At 42.7% G+C, this 25,200-nt stretch overlaps 1 protein-coding gene across 1 annotated transcript in view; it reads left to right on the top strand.

The window, feature by feature from the left end:
- Positions 1 to 25,200, top strand: part of LOC145419071 (gamma-aminobutyric acid receptor subunit beta-like) — a 228,143-nt gene that overhangs the window by 170,677 nt on the left and 32,266 nt on the right. Inside the window, exons 5-6 of the mRNA XM_080287315.1 lie at positions 13,569 to 13,795; positions 24,526 to 24,608. Of these exons, the coding sequence (XP_080143441.1) occupies positions 13,569 to 13,795; positions 24,526 to 24,608 (310 nt within the window). The remainder of the gene's footprint in view (positions 1 to 13,568; positions 13,796 to 24,525; positions 24,609 to 25,200) is intronic.

A 25,200-nucleotide genomic window follows, 5' to 3' on the forward strand; every position in this document is an offset into this window, starting at 1 on the left:
TTTAGTAGCATCGACGGAGTGTTTATTTAAAATTCCTGCTGCCGATGGATGGTTTGATGCAGTTCTGGGTGGAGGAGCAGTCTCTTACAAACTCCATCACGAAAGTTCTTCCATGAGATCAATAAAATAATTTGGTGGCAGTTAAAGTAAAGTACAAATAGTGTCATCTTGGCCAATAAGTCGACTCCTTTGACTCCTCTGTCTTGGTCAGATGGCTTTCCTGAGCCTGCCTGCACCCCTCATAGTCTCATTACCATTTCCTTCCCACCAGACGATTCTATTCAGGTTTGGAGTGGCTTTTCACACCGGGGGGCTTGGATATTGCCACCATCAACCCCTTTACCTCGAAATGCCTCCTGTCAGCTGAATGAAATCGTCTGTGGCATAATGAATCAAGTGAAGGGATATATGGAGACTGTCCCTAAGCCCTTCCTAAGCTGGAGAAAATCGTCCAGAGGCAGCAAGAATTAAATAAGAAAGTCCTTGTGCTGAAGGGGATAACTTAAGGAAATTATCAAGGGGCCTGGCTTACGAACAGACTTACGAATCATTCCCTATCGTAGACTAAGATTTATTGATTGATTTATTTACCAAGAAGGGCAAGGGAGGGAGAAAGCACAGCCCTGGTCTTTCCTGTGTTCCTTCAGCTTTTAACCAGAAGACTTTTTTTATCCATTTTATTCATGCAAACTCAAAATAATTTCACTTTGGAAGGAGGTCTGCTAGTGAAGGATGAACCTGAAATTTCACTGACAGGGACCCCTTCCACGGTGAAAAAAAAAAATGAAGAAGCAAGAAATATTGGAAAAACAGAAGAATATGACATGGAACTGAGGGAGTAAAAATATCTTAAGTCTGGAAAGGGACCTGATCGTAAGCCTGGTTGTAACTCCGATCCCTGTCAAAAAATGATGAGAATTCTGTGTAATATTTCAGGACAGGTTACGCACACACACACACACACACACACACACACACACACATACACACACAGCTACATCCAGGTGTTTGAGCTCATGTTGACTGCTTCACCCCAATGATGTCACTTAATTTTCATTCCCGTTTCCCTTCAGACAATCATTATTCAGGAGAGTCCTTTTGAGGGGGGTCAGATGCAAGTTTATTACCCTCTAATTTCTTTATTAACCTCTAGAATCCTTTATTAATCTCTAGAGTCCTTTATCATCCTCTTTACTGCTCTAAAAATGACTGGAATTATCTGGCAGCAGTAGAGAACTCAGAGAACACAAGTACGTCATTGGGCTGAAGAGAAAAGTACAGGTTATGATTGGTAGTGTAATTCCTAAACGTTTCCTTTGCTATAGTTTGTTCACTTTAACTTGGCAGAGACTATCACCCCTTTTAAAGTATATTTCACATAGATCAGTTGCAGAACACGTCAATGCTATGGCCAGTCATTCGTCCCATAGCACTTCTTCGTGACTAGTGCCATATGCTAGTGTTGGAATTTCGTGTTATAGCACAGCAGGAGAGTAAGACATCTCCCTAACGCCTCTTCCCAAGCTATTTATTTTCTTATTACACCTGTCATCCTCTTCTGTGTTACTTAAATCATCCCATTATCGCCATACTTTGCATAACTAAAGTACAAAACAATATTAGCCAACCATAAAAATAAATCGATAAGGAGGAGGCGTTAGGGAGCTTCCTGAACCACCGAGGATACAAGCCTTTGTCTGTATCCTCTCGAAGCACTTTTTGGTGAATAGAAGTGGCAGTTCTAGGCCAAGTTAGAGTGGACAGAGTATAGTTTTTAGTACCACCACAGTTGTAGCCATTGATCACTGGGATATGCAGTGTTTTTTAAAGTTATTCTTGCTGTGTTGACGACTGTAATTGGAAAATGAGACTTGATTTTACTGAAAGGGTTAGAATTGCCTTCATTAACCCCGAATTACCCAGGGGCTGTCCTAAGCTGAGTACAGTCGTTTCGAGACAGCAAGAATAACCCAGAAAACACAAAGGCAGAATTGAGGGTACTAGACACACCCGAACACAAAGCTCTTGATTTTTCATATCCAAGGAGCTATTTTTTTGTCATTTTTTTACATGTGTTTTAGATGCACTCAGGAGTACATAGGCGTTTCTCCCTTAGGATTTTATTAATATGTGTTAGTTCCTTGCTTCAAGAGGGTAATGCCGGGCAACAGGAGAAAGCAATGTTTATTCATTATTGGTTTCTCGTCTGTCAATGTAATAGTCTACACAGAGCAGTATTAGAGCACCCACCTGCAGGCCTCACTGGATGGCTTAAAATTGCTTCCTATAGACCATTATGTGCGACAAATGAGAGACGGAATATGAGTGAATGAGGCTACTTTCTCCGATTATCTGTCACTACCCAGCTGAAGTGGTTAACAGAAAGCACACATTAAAAATTAAGGAAGAGTTCTATACAATCCCCACAGCTAAGGAGAGAGCAACCCAATTGGTCATATACTAGTGGCTTTGGTGACTTCATAAAACCTCCTCCATAGTCGTTTATTTTGCACGTTGCACCTTAATATTCTCCTGTATTTTCCTCTTGTATCGTCAGTCCAAACAGAGACAGGATTTAAGCAATATCACTAATATACGAGTGATCAGGTGCAACATCCAAAATAAATAACAGAGGAAGAGGTGTTAGCTGCAACGCCACGTTTAGTACAGGCCTTTGACACATGCTCTCCCTTAGCGAGGGTCCTTAGCTCGTAACAAAACAAAGTCACACCTTGATCTCTTCGTAAAGCATATCTTCTGCTTTTTGATAACTAATCTTTCGTTTACCAGTAAGGCATTTGTCTCCTGCTTTTTTCAATAACTAATGCTAACAACAACAACAGCTTGAACAGACAAAAGCATACCATCTCTAACCGAATGACTCATAACATCTTTGTTTCTCTCTTTTTTGCTCTTCAGGATTTCACAATGGATTTCTATTTTCGGCAATACTGGACCGATCCACGTTTAGATTTCAGTACATATAAAGGTCTGAATGAGATCCAAGTGAGCACAGACTACACCAACAAAATTTGGGTGCCCGACACCTTCTTCCCAAACGAAAAACGCGCCTACTACCACACCGCCACCACCAATAACGAACTCTTGCGCATCTCATCTGACGGCAATGTCTTGAGGAGTATAAGGTAACTAACATGAGGCCTTCGTCACTCTCCCTCCCTCCTCCTCTCCTCTGTATCCCTTGGAAGGAGAGAGAGGAGGGGCTGGAGGAGGAGGAGGAGAAGCTGGAGAAGGAAAGTAACTAACATACAGCCTGCGTCTCGACTCTACCTCACTCCTCCGTATCCGTCGAGGGAAAGAGAAGAGGAGTTGGAGAAGGAAAGTAACTAACATATACCTTGCGTCGTTCTCCCTGCCTCCTTCCTCCTTTCCTCTCTATCCATGGAGGGACAGAGAGAAAGGGTTGGAGGAGCTGGAGAAGCAAAGTCTATCAGCAATCGTGGTGACTCGACGGGAAAGACGACGAGAGACTTTTAAAGAAGGTTCCAATTCTGAGCATTGAATTTTGTGGGATGCCATTGGTACCACACACATCCTTCCTAAACCTATCCTTCACTCCTGCCCGCCTATCATCCTTCTGTGATCATCCTTCTGTCTTCCTGAGTTTACTAGCCATCAAGAGTCCCCTTTAAAAACCTTGTAGACTGAGAAATGACTGGCTTAGTATAAAATCAAAGCCATTTCTGATTCTGACTCAAAATTCCATATCGACTTTCTTAATCTTACAAAGAAAAAAATTAACTTCATCAATGATCACTGTCTCCTTTATTCTCCTTCTTTCTCCTTACCAGTGCTCCTTTACCATCCCTTCAGCTGATGAATCTCAAGTCCAAGCATGAGCTCCAGATTCAGTATTTCCAAAACTGTGACTTGTTGTTAAACCTGATTGTGTGAGGAGAAGACAGTCTCCCATTTAAGGCTTTATTCGTGAAACTCATTATGGAAAAACAGCAAGGCTTTTCCACCATCTTGCTGACTGTGGGAAGTGAAATGCAGTGTGTCCATTTCCTATCTTGACGGTTCTTGTAAAATTGGCCATTAAGATTAGGGGCAGGGCTCCCCATATACTGACTGTGCAAAGATGTAAGCAAACCCCATTTTTCCCTACCCATTTAAACATCTGTAATTATTAGATGTGATAAACCTACAGCCCACATCATAAAGTGTAATTAGCAATGGTACAAAGAAGTTAAATATTATACCAGTAGTCCAAGAATAGGAGACTGTCCACATCTTCGCCTACCCAGATTTAATAATACAGTCACTCATTCTCTCAATCCGACCCGCCCTCCTTCCACTCCGGCGCCCTACCTTAACCCTTACGTTCTTGTTCCTGTCCCCCATTCCCAATATTCCCATCATCCTATTCCCAACAGTTTCAGAGGCTAGAAAGCACTTCTTCTTTAGAAAAATTGGATGTAACCTCTTGTTGTTGTTGTGTATGTACATGTCTTTTAAAAAACTTACCTAAACTGCAAAACTGTCAAGGGGATATTGATGTATCCCCTGCAGAAATAAACTGACAAGGAAGAGGTGCGAAGGGACCTGTTCACTCTTGGGCCAATATCTTTTCCTGATGCATTTTGTCTAATCATTTACAGCTGGTTAAAAAGTGGACAAAGAATTCTGTTTCACTGGTTTACAGTCCATGCATTTCTTTCTCACTGCCACTTTATGTATGGCAATGAGAAATGGTTTACCTAAAATGTAGACCAATGGAATGGCATGTTCTGCTTCCAAGTACCATCCAGACCCAAAAGATCAGACATTCGGCATCAGAATGTGTTTCATATTCCGTGTGGCTTTGGAAATTTTGTAACAGTTTTTGTATCAAGGCATTCTGTTCAATACACCTCAATATACTCTTTCATGTTAACAATCCAGATCCAGGGTTGACTTAAGAACATACATACAAGAGAATTACTAAAGATTTGCTACAAAGATTTCTATGTCATCCAGAACACGAGCCTATATCTGATTCTGACTTTGGGGTGAACAGATTTTTAACTTTTTTTGTTTTTTTGTTTCAGTTTGACCCCTTCCACTCCCCTCCCACTGCTACCAGACACTTCCCCTCTCCTCCGCCTTCCAACCACCCCCGTACCTACCAACTCTATGTTCTGTTACAACTAGGCCCTCCCACTTCACTCCTCCCCCTAGCATCACCTACCCAATGTTTCTCAACCCACCCCACCTCACACCTACCCACTCCTCTGTCTTTCCATCCACTTTTCAACTCACCCCACCCCACACCCACCTACTCCCCTGTCTTTCCATCTACTTTTCAATCCACCCCACACCCACCCACTCCCCTGACTTTCCACCCATCCCACCCTTCCCCCCTGCCCTTCCACCCACCCTGAAGAATGTACAACCCATCTATGGTAACTGTTGGCTCCCAGGGCTGCTTAAAACCAGAACCTGTGAACTTGGAGGCCACTGTCCAAAAGTTCTTCCCTGACTGTCTTTTGGTCCATATTCTCATCCGTTTGCCATTTTCAGTCAGGTGATTTACTTTTTTTTTTAGCCTATTCTTGCTACCTCCAGATATTTTCAATGATTTAAAAAGGGAATCTCATATTGGAAGGGATACTGATGGCACTGTCTGAACCCCTCTAGTTCCAACAAATTGTCTCAGAGTGAATAAAATCACCTAGGTGTTAAATGAAAATGAAAAAACACATCTTCGGAGTGACGACGCTACGCACTTCACTCTGATGATGCATTAAATATTCTGTTATTGATGTCAACGGATATTCAACTCTGGAAACTGAACTGGAGGACTTAGACTTATCCTTCATTAACCCTTTCAATGCTTGAGCTCTGTCCATAGATAAATAACATTACCAGGGGGTATCAAGAATAAAATAAATCACCAGACTGAATTGGATAAGGAGTCTTCATGGCCCCTCCTCCAGACCATTTATTTCTGGGTTCATTAATGTATTCCCAGTTGTTATCTGTGAATTCTAGGTCAATTTTTAAAAAGAAGGTAACATACACGAGAGCAGCAAGATGTCGTATGCAAAAATAATCGCTAAACAAGAGGTGACGTTCCTTTCCCAGTGATATATTTTTGTTTGCCATATACTGACACCCTCCTGCATGTTATTTAAATCAGATATAGACATAGATTACACAGATAACATAAAGATAATAATTAACATCCAGCATGTAGAAATAATTGGCAAGGAAGACTAGCAAATCTCTAAAGCTGACTGGAATACATGCAAGGGTCATAATTCAAGAGGTTGTGGAGATTTAGCAATGTCTCTTCCTTATCGATTCATCTATATATTACACCTTGATATTCTCCCTGTCTGTATTAACCGATATAGACAGCACACAAGAATATGTTAAGGTGTTACGTGCAGGATAAATTGCTTGGAGTGAGGGGCTACGAAGCTTCCTGTGGCATCTAGAATATGGGCCTAAGATCTCTGTGTGGTTCTCTGTGGCGCGGCATTCTGTGGTGAGCATTTATGTCCTTTTGCTCTGCCTCACTCCGGTACTCGTGTTTCCACCCACCGACCGACCGCAGATCACCATTGCCTTGATCACGTACCATGTTTCACCTCTTCGACCATGATGTCACTCGTTTATACCTGGTCCGGTAGATGATTTCTCACAAAGGGGGATTTTTCATAGCGAAGGGGACAATGAAATCTCCATCTAATCCCCCAGCTCAAAAATCTCTCCAGAATGAATCAAATCATCTATGGATAGCAAGAATAATACTAATGTCATCATGTTGAAGAGTATGAAGATTGTATTCTCGTCTGCTTAGTGGGCTCCCTGACACCTCTTCCTCAGTGGTTAATTTAGCTACTCCCCCACTGTTTTCTTGTGTTACGTGTATCTTTGCAATAACACTAGAACACACAGAAGACAGTAACACTAGGCTAATAGGACTCACTCGCTGATAAACAGAATCATTTTGCATATGCTGGCACAGATTACGAAGACTGTTGGCACCATGAGAGGATTAAAAGTGACAGTATTAATTCTCTTATGGTCAGGACAGTCTTAGTAATCAGTGCCAGTTTATACCAGGTGATTACATTCAGCTGAGAGTGAGTCATATAAACCTGAGTGCTAAAATGTAAATATAAAGCGCTGGGGAAGATGGATGGCGAGACTTTCCAAGCAAATGAGAATGTGTTGAAGAGTGCTGCACCCCTTAGCTAGTATCTAACAACACACCAAGAGTATCTGTGTTTCTTCCTTGCATATACTGTCTTTGTTTGACGTGGTGAGTCTGTGGTCCAGTTCTCACGTAGGAGGCTTTTAGCAACTTATCCTTACTATATTATTTCTTCACATGACACCTTTCGAATATGAAGGTGACAAGTGGAAAAATAAATAGCCAAGGAACAGGTGCTGCAAACCCCCTCAGCTGATGAGAAAAGACTCGCTAGACTTGCCCTATTCTCAACCCTGTCTTCAACGTTTTTTCCAAACTCGAGTGCATAAGATCTTCCTCTGTTTCTGTCCCTTTTGGAGTACGTGTCTTGCCTGGCTTTACATCCCTCACAGCCTTGCACACTTCTTCCTCCTCCCCCTCGGTTCTCATTCGTCCAGTGTTCCCTTAAACGTTGGTGTCACTCTGAGGGACATGGGAGTGTATGCTAGCTAGCCTGGGCGTCTTTTAACACCTCTTACCTAGTGATTTATTTTCCAGGTCCTAAAATAATCTTTCATATTTCATTCAAGTCAATATCTAAATAGATTATAAGAATGACACAATACTAACTTGTCATGTACTGAAATCTGGCACCAGAGGGCTTCAGAAACTAACAAGAACATCCCAATTCTTGTCACTTGAAGGCATCCTCTAGTACATTTTTGCATATGACATTTATTCTCTATTATATGCTATCTGAGTAATCTATTTTGATATGAGTATGACGGAACTATCATATGGGAGATTATAGAGGAACTACATGCAATAGACATCACTATGGAGGTGTCAAAAGTTCTCCTAAGTCAGCAGAGTACACCCCTTCTATTCTCATGGTCTTAGGAGGCTCCCTGGTCTATTTTCCTTACCAGCACATTTCTGCACAAGGCATATTATTATTCTCATGTATGTTATTGATAGTCTAAGCTATGAATAACACAAGAGAATATACTAGTGGTAGGTGAAGAAACTGAGGATATGCTGGAAAGCCATTAAGGTCATTGAGAATCCAGTCCCACGCCCCCACCCTTGCTCCTGTAGCCCCGTCAATGCCACCACCTCCCCTTCCCACTATCTGCCCCTCCGTAACCTCCTCCCCCAAACCCGAGCACCGTGGGAAGGCACCTGCGATGAGTTGTCCTTCTCACATCCATCCAGCAAAAGGTACGGCTGACAAAATTTTCTGTCATTCCCCCTTCATGGACAGTGCCCCTCACCCACTCCCACAGCCATAGTCTCCAAAGGGGCTCAAATTATAATTTCTCCATTGCTGATCTGTCTCATCTACCATCATTTAGCAATAGGCATGACTCCCCCTTCCCGTCACTGGAGTAACCACAAAAGGTATTCAAATTACGTTCCTGTAATGTTGTCTCCAGTTCTGATCCCCCTTTATCCACTCACTTTACAACTACTATGCCAAGAAAAGATGTGGCATTAAAATTATCACTGTCCCCTGCCTTAATTATCCAGATCTCAAACTGCATATTTTATTTCTTCAATTCTGATCCTTTAGTCCTACTCAGCTATCGTACTGACAAAATGTAAGAAAGCCAGAAAGTCCTGTCCTGCCATTCCCCCTGCCCCTCATTGCAAGTCTCAAAATTAATGAAGATCGTGTGCCAGTAACCTTATTTCTCCAGTACTGGTGCCTCTTTTCTACCCCTGTGCCACCCCTTCAAGTTGCCGCAGCTTTGATTATCCGATGTACATGTTTCAATGTCAGTACAAAAACCGCCGTCCTTAGCTAGGGTCATGAGCTTGTATTTTTATTCGCTAAAGAGACTCTTGTACCTCTTCCTTATCAATTTATTTATGCATATCGTACTTTATATATTCCTGTATGCTATTTTTGTACATATCGATATAAAGAGATACAAATAACATGCAGAATAGTAAACTGCAGAATGCAAAATAATTCACTAAGGAAGAGGTGGTACAGTGGCAGTGAAAATACAGCTCTCTGAAAATGAAAGTGTTATCGTCACTTATCATGACGTGCCAGGTCCAACCAAACACCCCCAACCCAACCTCCAAACTCCCCTTCCTCCATTTCCCCCTATCGCGTGTAGTGCTGCAAGTGCGTTACATAAACAGTGAAGCGTGCACATTGAAGTACAAAGGATCTGATTCACAGGCAAATTCATGATCGGTTCACGTCCTGATAAAACCATTCAGTGAATTAATCGTGGAAAATATTATACCCACATATGAGTATACTTCTTTATGATCAATTCCCTGACCTAACTAGGGTTTTTGATGGAAGGTCAAGGGGTATAAGAAGATTTCAAGCCTTCCATTTCTTGTCCTTCCCACATAAATCAGTGGATTCCCTGTTTTAACTTGGATTTGTTTGTTCTGGAAAAGTCTGAGGGATATTTTACATTCTCCTTTCCTTTGACTTTATGCAAAAACAAATACGAGTTTCAGACAACAGGTCGAATTTTGCTTGTGATTTGGCTCTGTGCTTGGTTCACGATTGCCCAAAAAAATTCCACTGATTTTTAATATCCAAAATATCCTATGGTCGTGAAATAAAATCACTTGATATTAAAGTGGGTAAACAAGCAGAACACGTGTTTTGTCACGTATATATCTAACAAGTTACATGAAAGCAATAGAAATGTGAACACTTTCAAACTAGAGATACAATAGTTTTCAAAGAGTTTGTTGTTCATTCCAGTCTATACTCTCACGTTGGTTAGTACACTTCCACTACCACCACCACCACCACCACTCACCACCACTACTAGCTTAGTCTGACCCTACAATCCCGATGCCATGGAAGGATAAAATCGACAGACAGAAGGGGAAATCAGTAATGCTGGGTTGTGATACCTTGAAGCGAGTATCCGATCATTTCCAAACACAAGTAATCCTCCTTCCCCATTTGAATTCCCAAACTTTCCCGTCTTGAATACGTATATAGGAGTTTAAGCCCTTGAATCACTTATGCCTTTTTCATTTTAATCTTGCTGACAACAGGTTATTAAAATCAAGCTAAAGAGAGATGTCCGGCATTGTGTGGTGGGTTACGAAAGAATCCACTAACACTGGCCACAAGATATCTGCTCCAGGCTGAAGTTATATTACCCAGAATGAGCATGATTAGAATGAACTGTGACATCACTGTATTGAAGGGGTTAATGCTAATGACATACTATATCTGGCCACCATATTTCCAAGTGTGAAGCAGTTGAGGGTGTGCCCATACTTGAAGATGTAGTACTGAGACCAAAACATATGATTAGAAGCCAAGACCTTTTAAAAATATAGTTTAAACTAAAACCCCCAGATACATGGAATACATATATATATTTTGTCTTTTACGGTGTTTATGGTTCCCTTTCACCTATATACATCGTGTTCTAAATACCCCCTCTGAAAGCCATTAGAATAAATATACTTTTTTCGAATCTGACTGTAGCAATCAGTGACATTGTGGCTTGAAGTATAGTTAGCAGCATATCACAAAGTTCAGCAGCTGGATTTATTGCCAGGCTGACGGATTTATTCACGGGATTGTGGATTTATTAAGACACGGATTTATTAAGAGAGACATGGTCAGTGCCTCTTCTAACTTGTGCTTTTGAAGACAGAACAAAATTATAGTAATTATGGAGATGAAAGGGAACTGACCAATATTTTGTCTGTGATTCCATGCCCCAAAGAATCAAGTCACGTAAACAAGGCTGCTGACAAAATAGCTGATTCTCACTGATTCTGTCCAGTGAAAAATACTGACTGCTACAGATCCCACCCGACCCTTCCCATGCCCCATCTCCACACCCTTTCCCCTACCACAAACCCAGTAAAAAAAAAAAAACTTTGTTCAGCCAGGTGGTTCGAATTCCTTTAAGTTCAATTATAATGGACTAATTTGCACATATAATACTGGAGATATGAACATTTTACCTCACAAACAACCCCATCCCTTTCACCCCACTCCCCAATATTTTTGACGCGATACGATGGTTCCTATCCAAATCCTCTTTCCCTATTAGCATCTGCACTTTTATTATGCCTACACAAATGTATGTATCGAGTCTGCATACATGAGGTTGAAGGATGACCAAACTGAAGGACGAGGTGATGTGGCCCAGGATTTTAAAAAGTGATGCCCATAACTCTTGCCTGATCATTTGTCTTTTCCACATTTTCAGACCGGACGAGTGGATCCCAGCTATATGTGCTTGAATTTTCACTTACACACACACACACACACACACACACACACACACACACACACACACGCACACTCTATCTGCCTGTCTGTCTCACCTGTCTCTCACTACACCTGACTTGGTGGAATGACGTCGCTGCCGAAAGACTGACTGCTTTGTGGCTCTTGGGGTTCTCAGTCAACATCATCCACGAACGCACCTCCTCAGCCATGATCCACCTCTAAGCTGAGTAAAATAAGAGTATAAAGACATTAGGATTTCCTGTCCATCTGATTGAAATTGTTGATCAGTAAAATTGCCTGAATGTAGCAAGGGTTAGTTTATCAGGAATCATTAATGACTTATAAAACAGAAAGACATAAGATGAATAGCACTGAACAGCAATAGTATACAAAGACACTGTAAGATTTCCCACAACCTGAAAGATTATTCATGACTAACCTTTAATAATTTCCTTAACTATTTCTTCTGGAGGCTTAAAATTTCACTGCCTCATTCTCTAAATTAATGCCACTTAAGCAAATGTAGGATCCCGCTATTCTCAGCTAGGTTATAATTTCACTGCTAACTTATTCATGTTCCTGTGACTCGTTTTCAGGTGTTTAAAATCATCTAACATTAGCTGAACTAGATGACCAGAGTTTTTCTTATCACAACAGGCTTTAAAAACTCTATTCTTAGCTAAAGGGGGACATGTTGGCAGTGATTAAGCCCTGACCCCTCCCCACGAACTATCCATTTCCATCGTTGTCCATTACTTCTATTTGATCATCATAAGGAGTTGGCAGTGACATAATGAAAAGCAAAATAGGCCTGTAATTGGGATGATAACATTTTCCAGCCCTTTGACTACCTGACTACCTGAGCAAAATATTATTGAGAGTGTCTAAGTAGGGCTCAAGGAAGGGAATTGGATCATATAAGAGGCAAGGATGAGGTGGATTCAGTATTTTTCAGCTCAAGTCTGGCAGCGATTTCAGACCCACTGCACCACCACACTTACTTCAGCACTGATTTCTTCCTTTTTTTTTTTCTGAATGTCCAGTCCTGCCTCTCACCAAATTAAGAGAGCCTTCCGTCCACTTCCTTCATCTCTGTGTGGTGTTCATTCTTGTGTGACTTTCCAAATGTCTGATATCTTACCTTCTCTCTCTTCTTCACGTATAGTTGCAGTCAGTATTACTTGCTACACGTCTGGGAGAACTGGTTTTTTAATCCATCTCAGCATCATTGATCAGTGGATGGATTAACACATATACTGATTCCCTTTCATAATATGTTTGGTCTTGCAGGATGATCTAGAAATACACGAGGATTTTGCACTCTCCCATCCTTGTCCTTCCTCCAGAGAAAAGATATATAATAATCGATGCCCCCCTTCATAACTAATGTTTCTTTTCATAGGAGGTTCAAGAGTCTTGGGAGGGATTCTGTACCCTCATTTCTTCCCCCTTCCTGCAAATCGAATTATAGTTACGACTGGGAATTGATCTTATGTTGGTTCATAAGTCTGGTCTTTCTGGCAAGGTCTCAGTGGGTTTCGAATCAGTGGAAAAAGAACTGTATGATTGTCTCAGCAAGCTCTCATTCGATTATTTACAATTTCAAGACTTTACAAACTAAGTGGTTGGATTTTGACTCTGTTTCAAGACAGTGTGAAATAACTATGCCTTAGCTATGATCTTGTTTTATTCACCAAGATCTCATAAAGTTTCGATACGATTCTGAGACATTTAGAGACTTACAACTAAATCTTATTATATTTTGACGTGGTTTTGAGACAGTGGAAGAGAACTACAGTATTCAGAAAGGCCTCATAAGGTTTCAGTTTGCTTTTGAGGCATTGTAAGAGAGCTACACTATTCAGGATGGCCTCATAAAGTTTTGATGTGGCTTTACGAATGTGTACGAGAATTATTGACCGCAACTGTACCTCTCTCACAGTATGCCTGGTGATGTGCCTGATGACTTCTCGCACCTCACTCTGACCGTGTTGACTCATATCTACTTTCTGACCAACAGTTACCATCCAATTAAAAGCTTGATAGAGAACACAAAGAGCATTCATGTAGACCACCACTCTGAGCTTTGATTTATGTAAGAGAGGAAACACGACACCTTTTGATGCACTTCTGAAAACCCCCAGCTTACACTTGCTTTTGTTTTTCTTCCCCAATCTTCAGGACTTTACTCTCGACTTTTATTTCCGCCAACATTGGACCGACCCCCGGCTATCCTTTCCCGACCGAGGGGGTCTGGACGAATTGACAGTGGGGTCGGAGTACCTCAAGAAAATTTGGGTTCCAGACACCTTTTTTGCCAATGAGAAGAAATCCTATTTTCACACGGCCACCACTTCTAATGAGATGCTCAGAATCTCCAACAAGGGCGAAGTGTTGCGGAGTATCAGGTAAGATGGTACGGGGCCAGGGACACGTAGCTCCACCTTACTCCACCTCCAAAGTGACCCATCCACCTCCAAGTTACCCACCCACCTTCAAGTTACCCATCCACCTCCAAAGGTCCCCCTCCACCTCCAAGTTACCCATCCATCTCCAATTGTCCCCTCCACCTCCAAAGGTCCCCCTCCACCTCCAAGTTACCCATCCACCTCCGACTGTCCCCTTCATCTCCAAAGGTCCCCCTCCACCTCCAAGTTACCCATCCACCTCCAACTGTCCCCTTCATCTCCAAAGGTCCCCCTCCACCTCCAAGTTACCCATCCACCTCCAACTGTCCCCTTCATCTCCAAAGGTCCCCCTCCACCTCCAAGTTACCCATCCACCTCCAAAGGTCCCCCTCCACCTCCAAGATTTCCCTCAATCCATCTTTAAACTCCCTCTTGATCCATCTCCAGATTCTCTCTCCACCTCGAAGCTCCCTGTCGGTCCATCTCCAAGTTACCCCTCCACCTCCAGACTCCCCCTCTACCTCCAAACTCCCCCTCTACCTCCAAACTCCCCCTCCCCCTCCAAACTCCCCCTCCCTCTCCAAACTCCCCCTCCCTCTCCAAACTCCCCCTCCCCCTCCAAACTCCCCCTCCACCTCCAAACTCCCCCTCCACCTCCAAAATCCCCCTCCACCTCCAGATTCCCCCTCCACCTCCAGATTCCCCCTCCACCTCCAGATTCCCCCTCCATCTTCAGAGTCTACTTCCCTCCACCCCCAAGTTTCCCCTCCTAATTCTCGCCTTCCCATTCCACCTCTGACTCATCCCTTCTTCAAAAGTTAATCATCATGTCCAAATCCTCCTCCAATTCCACCTCCAAATCCTCCTCCACCTCCACCCTACCTCCAAATCTTCCTCCACCTCCATATCCTCCTCCACCTCCACCTCCAACTCCTTCTCCAACTCCAACTCCTCCTTTTCCTCCAAAGCCTCTCCACCTCCACACTCTGAACCCCCTTTTATCTACCTTCACATTCCCCCTCTCCCCCTCCACTTCTAAATCCTCTCTCTCTCCATTTCCATATCCCTCCCTGCCTCCAAATCCTTCCTTTCCCTCCAGTTTCAATTTTCTCCTCCAATTTCCTATCCCTCCCCACCTTCCCATCATGCCATCTCGAAATCTCCTCTCCCTCTAAATCACCCCACCTCCCACATTACCCCCTCCCCACCCCCAGTCCCATCCCCCTCCCTCTCCAAATCCCTCCCCCCTCCCACATCACCCCCAATCCCACCCCCAATCCCTCCCCCCCCTCAATCCCACCCCCAATCCCTCCCCCCCCTCCCTCTCCAAATCCCTCCCCCCCTCCCTCTCCAAATCCCTCCCCCCCTCCCTCTCCAAATCCCTCCCACCTCCCAGATCACTCCCTCCCCACCTCCAATCCCTTTCCTCCCACCTCTAATATCCCACTCCCTCCTCCTCCAACTCCCTTCCACCTCCAAATGTCCCCATCCCACCTCCAAATGTCCCCATCCCACCTCCAAATGTCCCTATCCCACCTCCAAATCAACCTCCCCCGTTTCCTACCCTTAGTCCCTACACACACACACACACACACACACACACACACACACACACACACACACACACACACACACACACACACACAGGAAAAAAATTGTGGTTTGGGTATGGAAGCTAGAAATCAACAAACACAACACATTACTCCACAAAAACCCTTCTATAGACTCACTGGCATAGGTCAGGTCTTAGTCCCTTTTCCTTAGCGATTTATTTAGCATATTACACCTTTTGTATTCTTCTATGCATGTCTGTAGAATCAGGATAGTTTTTATCAGCAAATATACATGAGGGAATTAAAGTGTATTAAAATAAGGTGTAAGAAAATAAATATGTGGATGTGATAGGAAGCGTTAGGAGAAACACACTGAGGTGGTTTGGCCATGTGGAGAGGATGGAGAGTGAGAGACTGACGAGGAGAGTGTATGTGAGTGAGGTGGAGGGAGGGAGACCAGTGAGGAAGTGAAGGAGTGTTGTGGTGTGGATGTGATAGGAAGCGTTACGAGAAACACACTGAGGTGGTTTGGCCATGTGGAGAGGATGGAGAGTGAGAGACTGACGAGGAGAGTGTATGTGAGTGAGGTGGAGGGAGGGAGACCAATGAGGAAGTGAAGGAGTGTTGTGGTGTGGATGTGATAGGAAGCGTTAGGAGAAACACACTGAGGTGGTTTGGCCATGTGGAGAGGATGGAGAGTGAGAGACTGACGAGGAGAGTGTATGTGAGTGAGGTGGAGGTGGGTGGGAGAGGGGAAGGCCAAGGATGAGATGGAAGGATGGAGTGGAGAGGTATATGAGAGAGCGATGTGTGAGCTGGGAGCAGGGCAGTGAAATGGCGGGGGACAGGGCAACATGGAGGCGATTTGTGGCCACCCCTTATGGGACCAAGGAGTCTAGCAATAGATAGATAGATAAACAGAAAATAAATCAGTGAGTTAGAAGTGTTACGGAGTCTCTAGGGCCAGGTTGAACACAGCACAGAATTTCTAGAGAGTTGTTCAAATTGTTCATGTTGTTCTTCCCATCACCAGACGATCAGAGTTGGATTTAAAAGAGACATTTAGAAAGATAGGGTTATTGGACAGACAGGCCTATTAGAAAGGCCTATTAGACAGAAAGGGTTATTAGACAGAAAGGGTTATTAGACAGAAAGGCCTATTAGACAGAAAGGGTTATTAGACAGAAAGGGTTATTAGACAGAAAGGGTTATTAGACAGAAAGGCCTATTAGACAGAAAGGGTTATTAGACAGAAAGGGTTATTGGACAGAAAGGCCTATTAGACAGAAAGGCCTATTAGACAGAAAATGTTATTAGACAGAAGGGGCTATTAGACAGAAAGGGTTAATCTGTGTACACCACTGACACCCCAGACTTTGTAGATCATCTCGTTGGTTAAGGAAGCTCCCTAGCACCATTTCCTAGGCGATTTATTTTGCTTATTACACCTCACTGTCCTCTTCACTGTTACATAGAACCCCCCAAGGATCGCCACACTCTATAGCATGTCAAAGGATATTAACCAAAAGTATCCAGAAAATAAATCGCTAAAGAAGTGGTGTTAGGGAGCTTTTGACTTTACAACAATACGAGCCAAGCCACTTAAACCAGCTGGCATAATATTTCGCCTCACTTTGCTACCCTCGGATGGTTTTATTCCACGTATATCTCTCTTGGATAATAAGCTGTAACAAGAGCTTAGTAGAATATGATGCTAGTCACGAAAAAGTGCCATGAAAAAGAATGTAGAGCCGTAGTATCCTCTAATTCTGCCACTGAGTTATGGTAAATTAACTGCAAAAAGATATTAAGACTTCAGATTATCAGGTTTATAAATTCAGTTGACTCTCCCACAACACAGGCTTCCCAAGATAAATATTATCATCAGAGAGTACCAAGGATGAACAGACAAATATGTGGCTGATTTCAGGAGCTTATGCTTCACTTTAAACACACACACACACACACACACACACACCCACACACACACACACAGGGATCACTTCTCACACCCACCCACACACACACACACAGGGATCACTTCTCACACACACACACACCACTGAGACTGTAGCTCGTATTCTAACTGATGCTGAGAATTCCGTAACACCTTTTCCATCGCGAATAATTTTCCACATTACACCTTATTTCCTCATACGTTGGTGATAAAAATTATGTTGATAAGAATAAGTAGCATAGAAGAGTACATCAGGGTATGATACGTAAAGTAGATGGTAAAGGGATAGGGTTATGCAGCGTCCTATCCACTAAGAAAGCAGGCGTTGGTGCTAAGAGGAAGGATCCAGTATTTTGGAGCTACTGCGGCACAAACTAGACTAAGACACAAATAGTTACTACATCTAGAATTTCTCCGAGTTGAACAATATTCAGATTCCAACCTTAAGAGACAGCAGACACACTGTAGAGATCTGTTAGCCCCCAAGTACATCACTTTAGCTTCCAAACAACTGACAGACAAGCGCTACATCATAAATACAGTACTCTATGCAACACCACTTAGCTCCCAGGGACTGTACCTTTTCCGAATCCCATTCCAAACCCGCTCGAACTGGCGAACCCTGCCCTCCTCTTCTCCCATTGCTGCTCGTCCCCCCTTTCACTCGAGCGAAAAATGATTGTCCCAAAAACCTGGATCTAAAGACTGAAGCACAGGGAGGGAGATAGAGTGAAAATCAGCAAGGGTTTCAGTGCGAGAGGGGAGAAAGGATAGCAAAAGGGGAGCATGTTTAGAGAGGGGAGTGCTCGAGTAGACAGCAAACATGGGAGAGGGAAGGTAGAGGGGCAGGGTAAGCCAGTGTATGAGCTACGCAACTTGGCTCCCCATTTATCAGTGGCTATTTTGTCCGTGGTCTCTGTGGTTATTTGCACGTTCAGACTTATTTCCCTTGCAGTACGTGCCCCATTTTTCTCTTTCCTATTCAGCCAGGCAGCATCAGTACACAGAGGGGGAAAAGGGGGAGAGAGCCAGACCAGGCCCTCAAACTCAGCTTACCCCTGTTCACTCAGAGGGCTATGTTGTTCCCTTGCTTTGCCCCATTTTGACAATTTAAATCTACTTTTTGGCCTTCATTCCCGCCAGATTTTGAGGCTTTTTAGCACCTCAGCAATCAACGATATTTTGTGTATATCTCATCACTCTCATATACACAATTTTTGCCTTGAAATATTAACAGACATTACTTGAATACCATACTATAAACTATCGAAGTGCCCTAAGCAGATATTAAATGGAGAGAGAGGGGTGTTACAAAGCCTACAGAACCAGCGCGAATACAGCCTTTTACTGCACTTACAATGTGGCTGAAACTGAACTGTGACGCAAAGTACCTGTCCGTTTAGAAAATGATAAAATGATGGCCAAAACATCCTTTATTAGCTCAAATCCTGGCCATTCTGTATATGACCATTTACTAGTTCAAATCCAGGCCATTCTGCTTATTACTGTCACATGCTTGTATCTGAGTGGCTTTGAATATTTCCTAGCACTTCTTCCTTAGCGATCTATTTTGCACATTACACCTCAGTATTCCATTGTATGTTCCTGATTAAACCCCATTGAAACATACAAGGGAATGTTCTGATGTAATGAGGAAAATATATTGCTAAGGAAGAGGTGTTTTGAAGTCACCCGTGCCAACCAGAGAAATGGCATTGTTACCTAAATTACGTCTAGTGGTGGGAAACTGCTTGCCTAGAAAGTGGCCCTTTGAAATTAGGCATCCTGTTCAATATTCATTCCTACCTACAGTATACGATGGTTTTGCACGAGATTTTGTCCAGTTCCGGCCTCTTTGTAAATGCACTCTCAGGCTCACCTTCTTTTCAGTTAAGGATTTTTGCTAGCACCTCTTCCTTACCAACATATTTCTAATGTGGAACCCTTTGCACGCCATCTACGTAATCTGTTTCAAGATAAAGACATAAAGATGATAAAGACCAGCAAAGGGTTGTATCAGTTTCTGAAAATTTGAGAAGGGTGAGTTGCTAAAAAGACCCCCATGGTGAAGAGATTACTACCTCAAAGCAAGTTACTCATTGGTATGGGAGATTTCTCGGTAAAAATTTGTGTTCAAGTTATTTTTATCTATTGCAAGTATTTTTTGTACAAAATTCATATATTTTTTGAGTAGTAATGTAGTGTATTTGAGTGTATTTTTGAGTAGTAACAAAGAAAAGGTTAAGAAAGGATACAGTTTGCATAATAAATCGGTGAGGAAGAGATGTTATATAAACCAAGGGGAGTATAATTCCTAATCCTTATTGTTAAAGATGAGTGTGTGATGGTGCAAACATCTCCATTTGACAAACACTAGATGCGCTCAGTTCACAGCTCATTTTTCAGTATTTAGTCAGCAATGATACAAAGTCAAGCCGTTACCTTTCATCATATACTTAATAATAATAATAATGATGATGATAACAGTAATAATCGTCAAAATAGGTGGCTCGTCAACACCTTTACACACTCATTTTAAACAAAACAACTCATACAGCGTGCCCTGGTACTGGAACGAGAACATGGCAGGTACAGTCCTATGTGTGCTTCCCTTCCTTTATCTCCGTACCCTCGTTAGCTCTAAGTACTTTGCATTACCGTTCAACGTTGTCAGTTCCATGGTGTATTTTTTCATCTTATCCAGTCTCCAGATTGTTTATGAGAGTTTGGAGAGGCTTTTAGAACCAGAGGGATTAAATATAGTCTTCCTTTAACTCCTGCGCTAATACGGCACCCTCTGAAGTTCAGTAAATCAATCTGAAGGGGGTGAGAATGAAAGAAAGCATACGTCATAGAACTAACAGACTTTAAAAAATGACTGATTGCTGTCACTGAAGAGAGATGAGGGGAAACTCACTCTCTGGCCCGGATCTAAGACTGTACGAAGGAGAGAGAGACAACACATGGGGCTGCATTCATAAACTCAAACTTAACCTATGCATTCATAATTTTTCCTGAGCCTAAACACTGCATTCTTAGACTTTCTTGAGGTCTATTCATAACATTTCTTGAGCTTAATTGGTGTATTTGTAAACATTCTTGAAATTTAGTGGTGCGTTCCAAAGCTTTCTTGTTTGGTTTTTGATTTAACAGATTGAAGTGCTATTATTTACTTGAGTTTTGCATACATAGGCATTATCAACTTCTAGTAGCCCATATATTAATTTCTCTTCAATTTTGAGTTTTACATTAGTTCTATGTGCCTTATTATCGCCTCATATTTTTTTTTTTCCCTTTCTGACTCTGGGGAAAGAATTCAGGGACTATTCCCAAGTCCCAGTAGTCCTCCTAGATCTCCACATGTCACCACTTCGGCTCTAACCCCCGAGTTACTAAGAATAATAATGTAGAAAATGTGACAAAATTACTCTCAATATGGAAATTTGGCCACCATAAGAATAGGTTAAGAGTTTATGAATACATCCCCTCCCCATGACTGTAAACACTCTCCCTCACAAAGGCCAAGGTAAGTGATGTTTTTTGGCGACCTTTTCTTGGTGTTTTAATGGTGTGTTTATATTACTATGATGCGCAGGTTGTTGTGTCGTGTCCTTAGAGGCATAGGAGGCTTCAGTGCTTCGGAGCCTGAAATAGTTTCAATCAGAGTGGCTTGGGTTCATTGCTCCTATTATGCTACTCAGGGGCGAGAGCTAGGCCCCCCTCCCCTAAATGTAGTGATGGGGCCAGAAAAAATGATTGGATGATGGGTTAATTGATGGATGGATTGCGTTATTAATTTCTCTCTCTCTCTCTCTCTCTCTCTCTCTCTCTCTCTCTCTCTCAGTATTTGTAACCACATTCTGAGTTTTTCTCCATTTGACAATTTCAGTAAATCTCTCTCTCTCTCTCTCTCTCTCTCTCTCTCTCTCTCCCCATCATCCAATCTATTTCCACCCTACCAGGAACACACAGGGTGGGGGGAGGGGCAGCACCACCCACCCTTACGACTCTAGAATGATCAATAGAATTAAACATCAGAAAAAAAACACTGCCAGAGCCTACTATGCCCCTAAAAAACACGGGTATATGTGTGTTTGTGTGTTTGGTCAGGTGCTCTTGCTGACACCTGACGCCTCCTGTGTCTACACCTCTTAATACCAGGTCCTCTTATCAATACCTCTTCATAATACCAGGTCCTCTTTAGATGTGTCCTATCAAGAGGTGACTGGACTGAGCTTCGTAACACCCAAATTCTCCCAATACCCAATCTTAATACCCACATACCCCTCTAAATACCCCAATACTCCCAATACCCTCTCCTAATACCCAAATACTCCTAATACCCAAATACTCCTAATACCCAAATACTCCTAATGCCCAAATACTCTTAATACCCTTCCTAATACCTACATATCCCTCCTAATACCTTTCCTAATACCCACATACCCCTCCTAATACCTCTCCTAATACCCTAATACCCCTCCTTATACCCTTCCTAATACCCAAATACTCCTAATACCCTTCCTAATGCCCAAACACTCCCAATACCCCCTCCTAATACCCTTCCCAATACCCTAATACCCTTCCTAATACCCAAACACTCCCCGTACCCCCTCCTAATACCCAAATACTCCTAATACCCAATCCTAATACCACTAATACCCAATCCTAATACCCCTAATACCCAAATACCCCTCCTAATACCCAAATACCCCCTCCAAATACCTCTCCTAATACCCTAATACTCCCAATACCCCTCCTAATACCCTTCCTAATACCGTAATACTCCCAATACCCCTCCTAATACCCTTCCTAATACCCTAATACTCCCAATACCCCACCTAATACCCTACTACTCTCAATGCCCCTCCTAATACCCTTCCTAATACCCTAATACTCCCAATACCCCCTCCTAATACCCAAATACCCCTCTAATACACTTCCTAATACCCAAATACCCCCAATACCCCCTCCTAATACCCTTCCTAATACCCAAATACTCCCAATACCGCCTCCTAATACCCTTCCTAATACCCTAATACCCCTCCTAATACCCAATAGTGATAGAGTTTGGTCTTTATTAACCCAGCCAATATTTTTTGAAGCTCAGTTAAGTCGTCTGTCTGTGTCGTGAATAGATAGATAGATAATGAGATAGATAGATAGATAAATAGATAGATAGATAGATAAATAGATAGATAGATAGATAGGTAGATAAAAATAGATAAGAGGATCCTGAGTCTGAAGAGGTAAGGTCAGAGGATTTTTTTTTTTAAGTCAGTGTTTTGATGTCATCATTATTATTATTATTATTATTATTATTATTATTATTATTATTATTATCCTCTATAATTAATGTGCTTATGTGTGTGTATATTCAAATGATAATCTTTTGTCAACTGCATTTTAAGTATTTTCAATGTCCAGTGTTATTATTATTATTATTATTATTATTATTATTATCCTCTATAATTAATGTGCTTATGTGTGTGTATGACCAAGTAATAACAATCCACGTAGTCATTCAATAATTCATCAAGTTTGTCAATGAATCAAAAGAGATCCATATCAGTCTGTCCCTCTCAGTAATTGGACGTCCTCTTAGTTTCACCTCTGTCAACCTGGTCTCAGCTTGGAAGATCCCCACTACCTAATGAACAGGTGTAATGAAGGTGAGATCCAACCCTCCAAGCCTAAGAAATTGCCTAGGGTGTCTGAGGATAGTCTTAAGCTTGAGATGCATCAGTGTGCAAGGGAAGAAAGTGACTGTGTTATGGATGAATATGACTATGCTAGGATGCTCTATGTCTGTGTCTGTCTGTCTGCCTCTCTCTCTCTCTCTCTCTATCTATCTATCTATCCGCATATCTATCTATCTTCCTGTGGTGATGGAAGGTGATATATGGACTGTTTTTGTGTACAGGACATGAACGACAGACAAGTATGGACGAATGGAAGGATAGTCTCTGGCCTCTGGGGGGAGAGAGAAAGTTTGAAACAGGATATAATATTGGAAGAAGATCGAAGGAATATCCACGAGTATTTCCTCATGCCTCTCTCCTTCATTATCTCCACTACTAGAGAAATATTCAGAGCATATTCGAGTGGTAGTATCAGGAATGAGACAGAGAGGACGTCCATGCAGGGAGAGGGTGGAAGAAAATCAAGTTCCATTTTTCAAAGTGCCTCTCCATTTTTGTCACACCCCATGTCTTGTTGATGCTACGGTTTATATTCTTGTCTTTGCTATTAAATGTCAGTGTACTTACAATTTCTTTTAATGCAGGGATATAAGTGTGATTATAATGTATTTACGGTATGTATATTTTGCTTATATTCAAAGTTGTTTTCGTCTACGTAGCTGTGGATAAAAGTACATTCTACTTTCTTGAATGAACACAATACAGTAAAGTAGTGCTCAAACCTAAAACTTTAACAGGTGAACGTAAACCTTAAATTATTGCAGTGATCTGATTCAAGCTTTTCAACCACCTAAATGCAAAACTAATATAATGATCAGTTTCCATTCTTTAACCATCACTTTAGGCAACTAAGAGTAAACATAAGCTTCTAAAAGAGTCCTTTGTAAACATCAGATTCCAAGCTTGCCCCTATCTCTGTGTGGAGCCCTATTGGTGCCCTTTTATAACTAAGGACACTGTTGGACATATTTTAATCCAAGGATGTCCCCTTTCTCTCTTTCCCCGACTTTGCTTATACATGGCTGGCGAAACTCCCGTCACCCATCGCTGCCATCGCCCTGCCACTGCCGTCATCCTGCCACCATTGACGTCATCCTGCCATCGTCAACGTCACCACATTGCCAACCTGGGCTCTGCACCACCCTGCCACCACCTGCGCTGCCACCATCACCTTCGTCGCTCTTCCTCTGACGTTTCCATACAACCCCTGCCACCACGTTCGTCGCTCTTCCACCGACTCCGCACAAACCCTGCCACCACGTTCGTCACTCTTCCACCGACTCCGCACAAACCCTGCCACCACGATCGTCGCTCTTCCACCGACTTCGCACAACTCCTGCCACCACGATCGTCGCTCTTCCACCGACTCCGCACAACCCCTGCCACCACGATCGTCGCTCTTCCACCGACTCCGCACAACCCCTGCCACCACGATCGTCGCTCTTCCACCGACTCCGCACAAACCCTGCCACCACATCCGCCACTACATCACCGCCACTTTGATCATGGTGCCAACAGACTGACCATCACTGCCTCGTGTCCTATGAACCTACAGTACTTTCCCATGGATAGACAACTCTGCATCATTGAAATCGAAAGCTGTAAGTATATACCCCAATATTCCCCATTCTCTCTCTCTCTCTCTCTCTCTATCTATCTGTCTATCTATCTTTTGTCTTGTGGTAATGGAAGGTGAAAATCCATTATATCTAAGTTATAAGTCGCCTTTATTTACCTTACTGGATCATTGAGTCCACAGGTAGCCAGAGAATGAGTGTTTATTACAGCTGAATTTGGCTCTCTTTTGTATTGTTTTTGTTTTGTTTTTTTCTTGGAAGGAACGGTTTGCGGGCTCCTGGCCTTTGGTTCCTTCTTTCTTGCATTAAAAAAAATGTCTAAAAGTGCAGGAAAAGCAGGTAATCATTGGTTTCACATTGCGTATTGATGCAGTTCAGTTTTACACTTCACACAAATCTTTCTGTTGTACCCCCACCCCCACACACATGCCCCCACACCCACACATACCCCCACACCCACACACATGCCCCCACACCCACACATACCCCACACCCACACATGCCCCCACGCCCACACGCCCCGCACCCACACATGCCCCCACACCCACACATACCCCACACCCACACATGCCCCACACCCACACATCCCCCACACCCATACATACCCCCACCCCCA

The sequence above is a fragment of the Coenobita brevimanus genome, chromosome 117, assembly GCF_032717465.1.
Source record: "Coenobita brevimanus isolate Jiangsu-jjx chromosome 117, ASM3271746v2, whole genome shotgun sequence".
NCBI lineage: Eukaryota > Metazoa > Arthropoda > Malacostraca > Decapoda > Coenobitidae > Coenobita > Coenobita brevimanus.